The sequence below is a fragment of the Ixodes scapularis genome, unplaced genomic scaffold, assembly GCF_016920785.2.
Source record: "Ixodes scapularis isolate PalLabHiFi unplaced genomic scaffold, ASM1692078v2 PGA_scaffold6__148_contigs__length_123643588, whole genome shotgun sequence".
Classification (NCBI taxonomy): domain Eukaryota; kingdom Metazoa; phylum Arthropoda; class Arachnida; order Ixodida; family Ixodidae; genus Ixodes; species Ixodes scapularis.
Window position 1 is genome coordinate 6,488,789 of NW_024609881.1, and position 13,568 is coordinate 6,502,356.

At 47.1% G+C, this 13,568-nt stretch overlaps 1 protein-coding gene across 1 annotated transcript in view; it reads right to left on the reverse strand.

Moving 5' to 3' along the window:
• Positions 1-13,568, reverse strand: part of LOC8041793 (vitellogenin-4-like) — a 100,732-nt gene that overhangs the window by 23,780 nt on the left and 63,384 nt on the right. The window contains exons 18-21 of the mRNA XM_040220580.1: positions 9,984-10,193; positions 9,113-9,373; positions 8,913-9,050; positions 2,747-2,986 (exon numbers count right to left, since the gene is read on the reverse strand). Coding sequence (XP_040076514.1) covers positions 2,747-2,986; positions 8,913-9,050; positions 9,113-9,373; positions 9,984-10,193 — 849 coding nt within the window. The remainder of the gene's footprint in view (positions 1-2,746; positions 2,987-8,912; positions 9,051-9,112; positions 9,374-9,983; positions 10,194-13,568) is intronic.

Sequence of the window (13,568 nt, forward strand, 5' to 3'; positions counted from 1 at the left end):
AAATTCCTACAAAAGCAGCCGCTTCAGTGTCTGGAACAACTAGGCCATCCTCTCGACGTCAGCCTCGCCGTAGCTTTGCTCGTCCTGAGACGACCTACATCATGATTGCGTTGGATGTCACGTGGTCTCCGCTGGGCCTCCTCCGAGCGCTTGCCAGAGTGCGCCGTTTATAACAAAAAATACAGCCACCAGGCTCAAAATACAAACGTGCGATTGTCATTTACGGATATTGTGGATCATATTCAACCTATTTTTGAACACGACGGGAATATTTCAAATTTCGTTGAAGTATCCCTTTAAGCTGCCCTTTGATTGGCCTGGCCCTCCTCGCGTTCCGATGCGCCAAAGATGAATTTTAGAACACTTGCTCGCCGTTCGTCACTGACGGCTTAAAGGGGTGGTGCAATGATTTTCGGACTTCGGTCAAAGATTTCTAGAAGTTGCCCCCTGATACTTCTGAAGTAAAGAACAAAAAACCGATTTCGCCTGCGTGTCCTAGTTGTTGCGTAAAAAAAAGATAAAGATTGGCATTTCGGGCACCCCTCAACTCACTTCCAGTCTTCAGGGTCACACCTGGCCGCACTCCCAGTGACGTCATTCGGTGTGCCGTGTAGCTTCCCGTGTGCTATCTAGGAGGACGCTTCCCCTCCCTCTCTCTGCGTACATTAGTGGGCGCTATGCTGCAGCTTAGAGCCGAGCGAGGTCACGTAATCTTTCCGCCGTAGTTCCTTCGGCTGCCACCTGGGGCTGCAGGTGGGGGAAAAACCTCGACTTTTCCCTTGCGATTATGCAGCGGAATCGCGACATTTTTAATGAAGGAAGTGTTTTCTCTATCCTCTGGGACACGATAAACAATGTAAAAATGACGAGATGCAAATTTTTTTAATCATAAAATCTTTGCACCGCCCCTTTAAGAAAGGCAGGGCGTGGAAAAGTCACCTGCATTTCATTATCGATCCGGAGAAAATGAGATTACTGCCTTTGCAGATAAGAACGCCGAAGACCCTATCATGAAGCGAGGAGCGTTCACATTATAGGCCATGACCAAAGGCTCGTTCGCACACTTGCAACCGAGTAGGATGGAGAGAGACAAGACTGGTTTTTAAGCCTCTTACGACGTCTTAGGACCATCTCCGCAGCAGCGCATCCAGTCCTAAGACGTCGCAAGAGGCTTAAAAACCGGTCTTGTCTCTCTCGGTCGTTCTCGGTTACAAGTGTCTGAACGGGCCTTAACGTTTCTTAAGCTGTCAATGCGTACCCGTCGCGGGCAAGAACTCACAAAATGGCGGATGCCAGAAACCCTTTTTTGGAAGGGTCTGTACCAGGTCACCTTACTCTGGCTACGTAGTCTTAGCAATAGACGCCTGTGCGTTCGCGCAGCTTGGAAGCCGATCAAAGGTATGTACGCGCGCTGACCGCTCTTTCTCAAATACCGCAGAATTATTTTCACGCCTAGAAATTAATCTGAATGGCTGTCTTCGAAGCTTTGTGCAAACGTTTACAGATTCCTTGCTTACAGATTCAAATATTGACAAATTGCGGCAACAGCTTATTCATTCTGTCGACCTTCATCTATATGGTCTATGTGAATATACAGTTTTTTGATCAGTCATTTCCCGTGTTTCTGGTTAGCTTAGACACTAAACGCCTCAGCTTTTTTTTCCCCTCTTTTTTTTTTTTTTTGGGGGGGGGGGGCGCTTAATATTTATGCATTTAGCCAAACTTGTATCCGAAAACACAGAGGACGAACTCCAGGGAGTGGACAAACACAAGTGCAACAAGCGTACGTGCTCGTCTTTGCCCGCTTCTTCGTGTTGGTCCTATGTGTTTACGCGTGCTAGATTACTCAGTGCAACGAACCAACTAGCCCAACGAGAAATCTTGCTAAACCATTCGTTGAGTCCTGCCTATTGAAACATAAAAAAATTTAGCGTGAACAAAAAAGATAATTCAAGGGTCACCCTTTTTTTTAGATCAATATGAAACACCAGTTTACGAATAGAATAGTGAAAAAAAAATGTTCATGGAGAAAGGACACCATTTATTTTCTTTGTTCAATTAGATTGCTTCCACTTAGCGCTGAAAAAATAGGCGCAAAGAGAGCTCTGCAGACAATGCACCCACTTTGCATTTCAAGCCGGGTCTGGCTTGGGTGAATGCTGGTTCCCACACTTGTGACTTCTTACGACCGTGTGCCTTAAAACCATTTGCAATATCTTACAACGAGATAACAGACTGGCGCCATCTATCGGGTAACCGCCAAATACTTGCAGTATTCATTCAATTTTCTTTTGCGCATCATTCTATCTGGGTTTAAAAGAACTTTTGAAAATATTATATACGACAATTTGTTATACAATGTTCGTGAAATTGAACTCGCAAACACCGCAAAAATGCAGTTCCAGGGCCACCTCGTAGTTGGCGCCAGCGTGATCTCTCGTCGTGAGAGGTCACAAATGGCTCTGTTCTAAGCAAACGCAAGTGCGTGAACGGTTTTTTTATAGTTTCAGGAAAGCTGCTATACGTCTTACGTGATCTAGGAGTCTATGACTCAGTTAAATGTCTATCGCCAGAAATAATATGATATATACGCAATACATATGTAGCATATTTACGACAAGTTCCCCTTTTCCCTCTTTTGGAACGCAAAGATTTTTATCAATTTCTGTAGCATACGTTCAAGGTGCCCGGAATACATCCAGCATCCGGATTTAGTACAAGTAGAAAAAAGCAAGTACCCACTCACCGGTTTGAGGATTTTGTACTCGACCTCCGTTGCGAATTTACCGAGGCGGCTGCTGTGGTACATGTACTTCATGCAGAAGTTTAGGGGAACGCCCCGCCGTTGGTCCTCTGTGCATTTCGTGAATAACCGTCGCAGTTTGTACATCTTCAGTCGGTTGTTTCCCAGTGGTTGGCCTTCGGCGTTCTCGCGAATCTGCTTCGCCTCGTCGTCCGTGTGCGTATGTTTGCTTTTAAAAATAATCTGTCATGAAAGCAAAAAGAACAAAACAGCCAAAAATGCGGTTTAACGAGGTTTTTCTAAGAAACGTCGCATTTCCCAGGACGTGGCGAATAAAATCGGGCACTACCAATCAGGGATATTTTCAATATACAAGTAAAGACGTATCTTAAGCGTTAGGAAACAGCTAGAATTCTTTGAGCACTTGGTGCATTAAAATAAACTTTTTTTTTTCTGAAAAGCATTCTGCGCATGCGCAGGCCCTCCTCAGGTCACGGCGAAAGCTCGAACTACGGTTGTCGTCCTGAAGTGGAATTGCACTACCTCCTTTGCCTTTTCCGCCACGCATTTTAGTGTGGAGGAGGAAGGAGAGGTAGGGTAACTCCCCTTACAGGGAATGCATCGAGCTTTCGCCACTTGGTGTCGCCCTTGTATGGGGCTCATACTGCCTGCGGTACGACTTCTCGTGGCGGGAAGCTAATAAAAGAAAGATAAACGGTACGAGCACTCCAAAGGCTGGAGGCTGCTTACACGGGGTCCTCAAGCCGACGCCGTAGGCATTTATTTGTATACAATGCCGTTTCAACTTAGGGTGGCGGGACATATTTTTGGAAAGGCGCCCGCTACCCCTTGTCGCCCCTTGGCGCCATCTTTACTTTTCGAGTTGAACGCGGCTATTGACGGCAGAGCTTTCGCGCGGCTTTGCGGGAGCGAATATGCGTGTGTCGAACGGAACAGAGGCGGGACTTGCTGGTTTGCAACTACGGCTTCGAATTCCCTACCTAGGGACTTGGGGAAAACGAGCCCTTCCAAAGATGCGACTATTCGCGACTCGAGCGACCTATAGGGGGCGCCACCACCAAACAAACATGGCGGCTGAGTCCAGGTCGCGTCGGCTCGGCCGCGCCGCCTGAATGGGTGGCGCATTCAATTTAACAAATTTTCTTTTGCTGAATGCCCAATTTTATGGGTATTTGAACTGAGACGGTTAAGTGTAGCCGGTGCACATAAACTTGCCTAGCATAGTTTTGTTTTGCCGGGGTTTTTTGTTCTTTTCATGTCAAACTTTCGTTTCGGAGACTTCGATGAAAACCGAAACTATGGGCTCCGGAAAAACGGTAATAGACTCTAATTAGTTTTGATCATCTAAGGAAAGCGGCGATGGCTACAGAATTGTTCCACCGAGAGTAATTTTTAGCTAACTCGCATGCCCGAGAAATCGAGCTTTTGTGCTTATCCGCGTTTAAGAAACAGCTCCAGTCGCCTGCTCGGTCAACAACACAGGCTGCAGGAAAATTACGAAAATTAAGCACGCTCTTCCTGAGCCAAGGAGCATGTTAACCCGCTGGCGCTTCACTAAGCAGCTGATACTCGTATTTCAATTCAGGTTTAGTAGCAATCTAGAAGTCATTTTGACGAGCGGGTTATGTATTTTGTTACGTACTATGGTCCCACTAAAGCGATATTAGTATATTCTTCGGGCTGAAATATGAACTTAGTTAACTAACTATTAGGTGAACTGCTGAATAAAAGTATATTTGACAGACAGAGAGATACTACTTAAACTTAGCCAAATAGTTCTAGCCGGTAGCACGGAGGCGAATGCGGAAAAACTGAGGAGACTCTTCATCAGAGATTCACTCAGACATCTCTGCATTGAACTTGACTTCGAATCCTGCACGGATAAAATGAGTATTTTTTGTGGCCGGTCAACCTGAGCAATGTAGACGTATATTGCTGCTGGCTTTGACAGGGGTTATAATATAAATATTGGAGGGGCGCGATAGATCCTAATGACGTGACAGCTTCTAACTTTGCGAGACGCGTCCCCCAGCTTTTGAAAGCAGATAATTTCCCTCCTTAATCATATGCATCGAGCAGGTTTTCTGAATCAAGTTATGGCGAAATTAGCCCAACTCCTTTAATGTGGTCTTTTTCGGCGAAAAGCCACCAAGATGAATAGCCAACGCACCGACCGGCGTTAGTGGCTAAATTAACCTGAAGTTAATCGAGCACTGCCAAACTCAAGGAAAGCAGCTATCGAACCTTCCCATTCACTTGACTGCAACATTGGTGTTCCCTCCAGTGAAACACTTCGTCTGTCGACCTCACTCCACTGTTATACATCCTTATAAAGAAACCACTTATCAGTTACCAAGCAGTCGTCATTTTGAATGTGATTAGAGTCAGACGAGAAATCAAAACGGTTTCCGTGATTCCTCCTCATCCAAAAAAGTGAAAGCACGCGACCGTGTGTTGTGGAGTAAACGGGCTTTCAAACACGTGATGGAAAGAAACAATCTACTGACGCTTCACCACACTAATGAACACTCAGGCAAACTTAAGAAATTTTCGGACCTTCGTCAAATTACATTGCTCGCCCCCGCGCCGACAGCACGTGTCCGCGAAAGCCATCAGAGACCCGGCGGGGCGCGGAGCAACCTGGACCGACTGGTTCGCGGTTTTCCCGCTTGGCGGCGTCCGTTTCGCTGGAGTCGCGAATACATAATTCAAATAGACAGCGCCTGTGCCCGTTCGGCTGAACACCGACTCCCAAACATCCATGCTGCAGTCGTGATCGGCCTTTAGCCCAGTTGAGATTCGCCGACCGGACAACCGCTCTGCCCCATCATATCTCTGCATCTGTCCTCTCGACCCTGACGAATGAGCTAACTACCCAGAAACAAGTAAGTGTTCCTTTTATACAGAAAATATCCAGGCGAAGTGTAATTGAATATAATTTCGAATGATCCATTGGTGGTTTAAGGTCTCATCTAAGTTTAAGTTATAGTTGCCGAACTGCAACATGCTTTCAAAAATATTCAACAATTATTCGCTTTCGTTCTCTCGAGTTGCATCCAGAACACGTGAAAACACGAGTTTGGGTTGGCAATGCCGCATGTGCTGCGCTCTGGACATTCCAAATATACGGCGAACAACAGACGAACTTCCCTGGCAGCGTTCGTTTCGCTCGCTGCGTCAACAGTGTTTTGACGCCGCGAGCAGCATCGAAGCCGCCGGGCCATTTTTGTCGCTTGTTTGCAACGTACTCGCTCCATTGAAGCAACTGGCGACAATGAAAAGTATGTTTTAAAACTACGTTCTGCATTTTGGCACTGAATATAAAGTTCTAACTACTATGCCAAGCTTAATCTCAAAGAACAGCCGAGATTTAGATTAAAACGTTTTTCGCATTGTCATTAGGTGCATGAGCTTCCTCCGTAGTTGGCAAAGGTTGACTCTCCGTATACATGCTCTGCGGGTGTAACGAGAATATATAAACATTCAAGCAAAAGGAGCCCAAAAGTTGTAGCCCCGCCGGGGATATCTGAGCCATCAAGTTGCACTGTCTGCAATTGTCACAGCCGCTATAGCACCAAACATTCATCCCAGTAGTTAAACTTCTTTTTCTATTTCTAGCGCGCTGCCACGCGAATGGAGTAATCCCGTTTCCTATGAACTACAAAATTCCTTGCGTTATGGTGTTCAGAAAGGATAGTGCCACCACAATTTTCTAGATACTGACCTCTAGCGTGGTCACCCGAAAGGTTTTAATTCAAAGAGTTCATCCCCGACAGGTAAACCGATACAAAAGCTCTCAAGATCTATATTATGTTATCAGAGTTTAGTAAAAACGATAACTCCAGAAAAAATATAAACACTCTCCTCCCTCCCCCCCCCCCCCCCCCCGCCGTTTTACACAGAGGAACCGCCCCCCTAAAATGGAGGTCTGGATCCGCCCCTGCCTTGAGCCATACAATAATACGGGCGCAGCCGGATTTTGATATCTGTTGAACCTTCAGTGCCTTAGTCATCCTACTATTTCAAGTCAACCACCGCCAGGCTCGTGCTGAAACAGACTGTGACTCAGGTTTTCCGGTTGGGTGCACTCTGTACGCTAAGGCAAGGGAGACGGTTATCAGCGGGCATGGGATGCCAGCAAACAAGGAGTCATAAAATTCCCACCTAGAGACCTGCGGCAGAAGATGCTCCAACTCCACTCCTGGCACGCCACCTGGTTTAAGTCACCGACTACGTAACACTTCTCAGTAGAGATAAGAGGACTCATAGAAAAATTGTTTGGAGTGTCGGAAGGAACCTCGGTCAGCACAGTAACAATGCCCCAGCATCGTTTTGACCCTGGAGCCCTCGAGGCTTCAGGGTCAAGAAGAAATACATTTGATCCTGATTATATCGCGATACAAAGAAATATTTCAAATGTATTTCGATACAGAGATACAGAGACAGGTGAAAAAAAATTTATCGCGATACAGAAAGACAGACACGAACTGTACTTGTGAAATACTATCGCGCTACACTTTCATCGCGATACTGCCCAACCCTGGCACAAAGACATGTGTTTGTCGCTTGTTCCCCTTTGCCACCTTGTTCCCCTTCTTGAGGGATTATTTTCGTCATTCTTGTTCAGCTGGCTTGCACCTTTAGATTTCATTGCATTATAAGTCAACAGATTTACTAGCGTCGATGTTTCGGCTATTTGATATTTCATGGTTAAAAATTAAAAACAGCGCAAAGACACGGACAAGAACGTGGAGAGGGGAAAATAGCGCTGACTTACAACTGAAGTTTTTTAATCATGAGTATTCACATAACAGGGAAAAGCTGATGGCATCCGTCTTTGGGCAAAACAGTGGAAAGGGAAGCGCGACGCGTAGAGAGGAAGAGAGTAGTGAAGGAACAAAGGCGAGAGGGAGGCGACGTCATGGGGCGGAAGTCAATGCGTGTGCGAATGCTGGGGCTAGTCTGAACTTGCAGGTGTCTGGAGCGAGTATGCGTTGGTTCGTGCTACAAAATGGAGTGTCAACAAAGTACTAGCGCTGGTCCGAGTAGGGGGCCAAAAAATCAAAGGAATGAATTGGTGGATTTTTACGGAATGCGTCCCCCTTTGGGAAACGCTAACACTGACACCGTCACAAAGCTAAAAAAAAAACGCAGCGAAAATAGAGGAAGCAAAAGAGAAAGATAAAAGAGAAAGCCAATACAGCAAAGTGAAAGGGCCTGTGTTAGCGTTTCCCAAGGGTCATGCTAACGCATTTTCTGAGAATGCATCAATGTTTTTTTGTTTTTTTCTTGAATATGACGTTTCTGAAAACAAGAAAATAATTTTCGTCAAAGGGCCAATTCACCTGGGTCTTTTGAGCATCAGGCGAAGCGTTCGTCACTAAGGTATAGGCCAACCGTATGAGAGCCAGATTGTCTACAATCCCAATGGCACCGTCACCTTGAATTGCGCATTAACCAACGAGCGTATATAATGCGCTTTCATTTTTTATGCAGCTTCACCAACAAAACATGTATGTAAGAATCATAAAACATTGTGCCGTAACTCTTGTCACTGACAGCTTCGCAGGGCGTGACCTATTACTTAACGCTTCCTGCTTCGGGAATTGTCCTTCTGAGTTCTTATTGGCTAATGCCGCAATATGATTGGCTGCTGAGTGATAAGGAGATGCTCGGCTCTCGCCACGTCCTGCTTTTCTCAAGCTATGGAAGGCTACAGCCCCTCCCTAAAAATCATGCCAACATTTGGAGGGCGCTTAAGCTTCGCCTTGAGGAGTGGTACGCGATAGCGTTATCGGGACGCCTTCTCAAAGCCTTCTGAAAAAAACCGCGTTCGTTCCCCAGCCTTGCGAGCGTGTGTGCGTGGCGTAGTCGGCAGCGTCACGCGCCACGTCAAGTCGCATGTAAGCGTTGTGGGTTTGAAACTCCCGCACGAAGTCATGTGGCGTGACGTCACACCTGGCTGTGACGTCATGACCCTATCCACCAATCAGGATTTTCCGATGCCGCCGACGCCGACACCGAATTTTTTGCGACGCGAGCACCTTAACACTATCGCGATAAAATTCTTCTCCAATTGACCATGCAGCACTGAACAACACAACAGCCAGTAATAATATCGATGCTATTAGAGACAATAAACACTCACGCTAGACTGGTCTACACAGTTTTTTCCGTAGCGGAGGTACAGCTGGGACTCAAGCTTTTTGCCCTCGTAGAAAAGTGAGAGGTTGTTCAACCTTGCCCGGTCGGGCTCTGGGAACATTGCTGTAACATCCAAGCAGACCTAAGAAGATACCTTAATGTAAGTTTGATCTTTTCAGGTTTCTGGAAAAAACCTACGAGTACCTTGGTGTGGTCTTTCTCCTCCGGGTGGAATGGTGTTCGGTCGTAGAAGAACTGAACTTTGTGCCTGAAGTTGTCCTTGGTGAAAGAGTACCTCAGTTCTGCGGACATCTTGCGCTCCTTGCTGCCCTTCAGGGCGTAGTCGAGGTTGAGTACATGAGTAGAAGGAACCTGGCCATCTTCTCCGACGTTGTCGTGAACGGGAAAGTGGCTGTTCCTTGCGCTATTGGGCTCGAGGAAATTGTAGCCGAGATCGACCTGTATCTGTTTGGTTTGAACAAGAAAAATGACTGTCAATGACGCTATGTTTCAATGATTCATTTAAAAAAAAACGCAGTCTTTTGTGAAACCACAGTGCAATCACAGATATAGCTGCGTCTCTTTATTGGACCTCAATAGATCCTTATGTATCTTTCCTCTGACGTAACGCGGAGAAACCATTGCTAGCGTCTGCTCGGATAGTAGCGCGCTTACTTAGTCCAACCGCAACATGACACTGTGATGTCCCGTGAATGTCATGATGCCACTTGACATCGTCATGACGTCACTTGAGTCACGTGATACCAAGTCGACAGGGTGTCACGCGACAATCATGCCGTCACCTAGCACCGTGATGATGTGCACCCTGATGTCACGTGAGATCGTGACGTCACATGTCGATCCGTGACGTCACGATGTCATGTGACGATATTGACGGACGCCTTACATCAACGTAATTTCAAGTGGCGGGAAGAGTCAATGACAGCTATCGCTGTAAAAGAAACAGCAATGAGTTTCAGGATATTTCTTTAAATGACGCAATATGGCCACCAAGTGCAGTTATTACACTCGTTGTCGGGTTTGCAGTCAGTATTGATCACAATTTGCAAATCACCTCAGTCGTAGCGTCTCCTTCAGCTGGAACGAGGGTGAACTGCAGTTCACGCGGGTGGCCCTCTGGGTTTTGGGTGGCATAGAAGTACTTCTGACGATAGTCGCTCTCGTGCCAAAAGTTCTGCAGTCCCTTCTTAAGTCCCTTGCTGAGGAGACTGCCTTTTACGTTCAGGCCGTAGCCGAAGATGTCGGCGAAGTAGGTACGGTCAAACTGCACGAGAACAAACGAAAAATTATGCTAGCGCGACTCTGCAGCATAATTAGGGACTTTTAGAAGATCGTACGTAAGAGCTTTGCGTTGCTATAATACGTGTCACCGTAACTTGGCAAACGGCGAAGGGAACGGCACAGCGAGCCAATCAGCGTTTCGGAACGAGACTCGAGACAAAATACCGTTTTATCGTGGGTAGCGCCATCTTCAATGCGCTAGTGCCATCTGGCGAGAGTCTGGTTCCGCAGCCACGTTGAGTGGTTGTACTCCGCGACAACTTTTCTTGGCAATGCAGTGGAAGGTACAGGCCCGCGTCCCCTCTCCCATTTTGAGTGTGCGTGGGCTCTCCTCCTCCCCCCAAAACGTGGAGAGGAGGAGAGCCCGCGCACACTGAAAATGGGAGAGGACGCGGGCCTGTACCTTCCACTGCATTGCCAAGAAAAGTTGTCGCGGAGTATAGAAAGCTTGGCGAGAGTTCTCTTCGAGGCGCCGCTCCCACGTTGTGTTTGCTGTTGGGTGCTCCAAGGTGCTGCGTATCTAATAGCGAGTTCGTTTCACGGCACTCGTGCCTATGCGTGCCCACTCGCGGCGTAAAGCGAGTTCGTTTCGGCAGGCACTCCACGAGTGGTTGCACTCTCCGAGCTCGTTTCAGCGGCGGCACCCACGCGTGCATGCATCCGCTGCACCGAGAAAATCGGGCGTGCGCCAAAATGCATTCCTGTCACGCCTCGCTCCGGCGAGGCCGGCGAGGAGCGGGAGCAGACGGAGGGTTCATCTGCTACGGTGTGTCGCGGAACCGAAAGAAAAAAAAAATATTTCTGATAGAAATCGCGTCCCACGGGCAACGGAATCAAACGCGAGCTTGAATTGTGAGCGTCTGCTATTTCACGAAGGAAGCAATTGACAACCCGTGATTTATTTCCAGGTTTTAAGTCGCTCTGTTGCCGTACAGACGCTGAAATATACCAGTGTCAAGAAATGCTCAGAAGAAACGCATCAGCGGCCCCAAGCTGACAAGTCGACAAATGTAATATTTGTCGACAAAACTCCCCCAGCAGAAACCTCTGACTGCCCAGTAGGCATCAAAGAAAGCTAAACATTGTGACTTTACCCGAGGCTTGGGCAACATCATCATGTTTAACATTTAACTACGTCAGCTAACTTGCCCCGTCGTATTTTGTTCGAGGAAGCTCTCGTTCTCGACGTCCTCACCAAGGCTAATATCTAATCCACCTGTAATGACGATCGAAATCGAAAGTCCCACGAAAAGTTTTGCTGGATATTCCAACAGACTAGTTTTAAGCCGCACCCTTTCAGTAGTTGACGCATAATACCATGCTCAAACGGATCAAGCTTCTGCTCGGACAGCATCATCAGTTTTCTTCAGTGTAAACTGTTATAAGAATCGAAAGATCGCAACCATGCTGCTTTGTAGACAGCTGGGTGCGGAAATTTACGCCGTCTGTAACTATCTTTACGGCGGCCCAGTTACTTGAAGTCATCGCAACTATAAACAACAGGTTGCAGCGTTAAACGTTTGTAGATAAACTTTGGTAGTGGCTGCACTCTAGCATTCCCACCCATCACTCCGAACAGAAAGGCACTAGTTTCGGTTTGAGGTCGGTACTCTTCCTACAACATAGATGGCGGCAGCATCAGTCTTCTGCACTCGGTGCATTTGTCGTTTCTAAATCTCAGTAACTCGAAATTAGAGCGCAGCTCTTGAGGAGGAGGAGTGGAGGATACGGAAGGGAGGGTATGCCCTAGCTTCCTCCTCCTCCGTACACTCCCCTCCTCCTCATAATCTTTCCTCTTCCTCCTCCTTCTCTTCTCCACCCCTTCTCCCCTTTTAGTCCTCCATTCCACCTCCTTCTCATTTACTGCTCCTCCGTACCTTCCCCTTCTTTACCTGTGTCCTCTCCCCTCCTCCTCCATACCCTCCCTTTTTTCACACTTTCCCTGCTAAATTTAGCTGAAAAATTGACGCCACGTGACCTCAACACAATTTCAGGAAAATTACGTCACATGATTTCGTGTCACGTCACCTATGAACAAATTTAATTTCTCCGCTAGATTTAGCAGGAAAACTGACGTCACGTGACCTCAACACCCCCGCTAAATTTAGCGGGGAAACTGATTTGGTGTTGAGGTCTGTGACGTCCCATCATGCAACGCGCCTGGTTACGTCGACGCCGTCATGCACGGAAACAGGCGCCTAAGAGCTGTACTCTAAAAAAAAATTCCGAGGACACCTAAGCCGTTCTCATGAGTTGCGAATGCGAAATCACGAATGGCGTTCTTCCGCTCCCTTAGTTCGTCTGCGGTGTACTGGCGTGGAGAGCCACGTTTCGCTACTGCCGAGGTTGGGGCCGCCGACGATGTTGGTGCCTATGTTCCTCGGCATTGAGGGGAGCAGGGCCGGGTTGCTAGAAACAGGGTCTCAGCTGAGACTGGGCGAAAGAAACACAGCCAAAGCCAACGCACGAGTTGAGCGGGACTCTTGCCGCGTCTCAAGACGCTCGCGCAGCGCAGCCTTTGCAGCACTTTCTTTCACCGTGTTTGAGAGTGGTATTTGTATTGGTTCTTCAGTGGCACCTGTTTTGTGTGACATTTATCTTTCTGCCATGGACAAGCGCATATCGAGGACTCTTGACGGGGTGAATGTGGTCGAGATCTTCCGCTCTGTGGATGATTTTTTTTTGTGGTTATTTTGGGGGAATGTACAGCGAATTGTATGAAAAAGGACGAGGCAGAAATTGCTAATCTGTTTAGGTCACTGTCCGGCGGACTGAACTTCACTTGGGAAATGCCTAAGGATGGCAGTCTTCAGTTTCTAGATTTACAGCTCTTTTTTACTAATTATCATTTATGCTGGAGTTTTAATTCACGAACTAAGAAAGGCCTCCTCTCTTTTAGCAGTGCCCACTCAAAGCTCGTAAAACGGGGGATTGCATCCTCCTGCCTTCACGCAGCCATTACAAAAAAGCTGCCATCATAGACTTCCGGTCAGCTTTGATCAGCAGGTTGCACACTTGACGAGGGCCGGTTACCCGAAGAGCTTAGTGACATGTGTGTGTGAAAGGATCTTACAAAAAATTAAACGAGAGGGTGTTGACAAAAGTCGTGAAAAGACAAATAAGATGCCAGTGCAGGTGATACCATTATTTGAAGAAAGTCTCCCACAATTTAAAAAAAAGATGGCTGTTAGACGCAGGGTTAACGTAATCTTTTCAGCCCCGTGCAAACTTCCAAAGATATGCTCCGGGATCACAAAGCGAAGGTATGTAGTGTGCTAAAAAAAACATGTAACAAGATACACCGAATGCGTGACTAAGGTGGTTTATGAGATTCGTTTTAGTTGTGGGCAAGTTTACA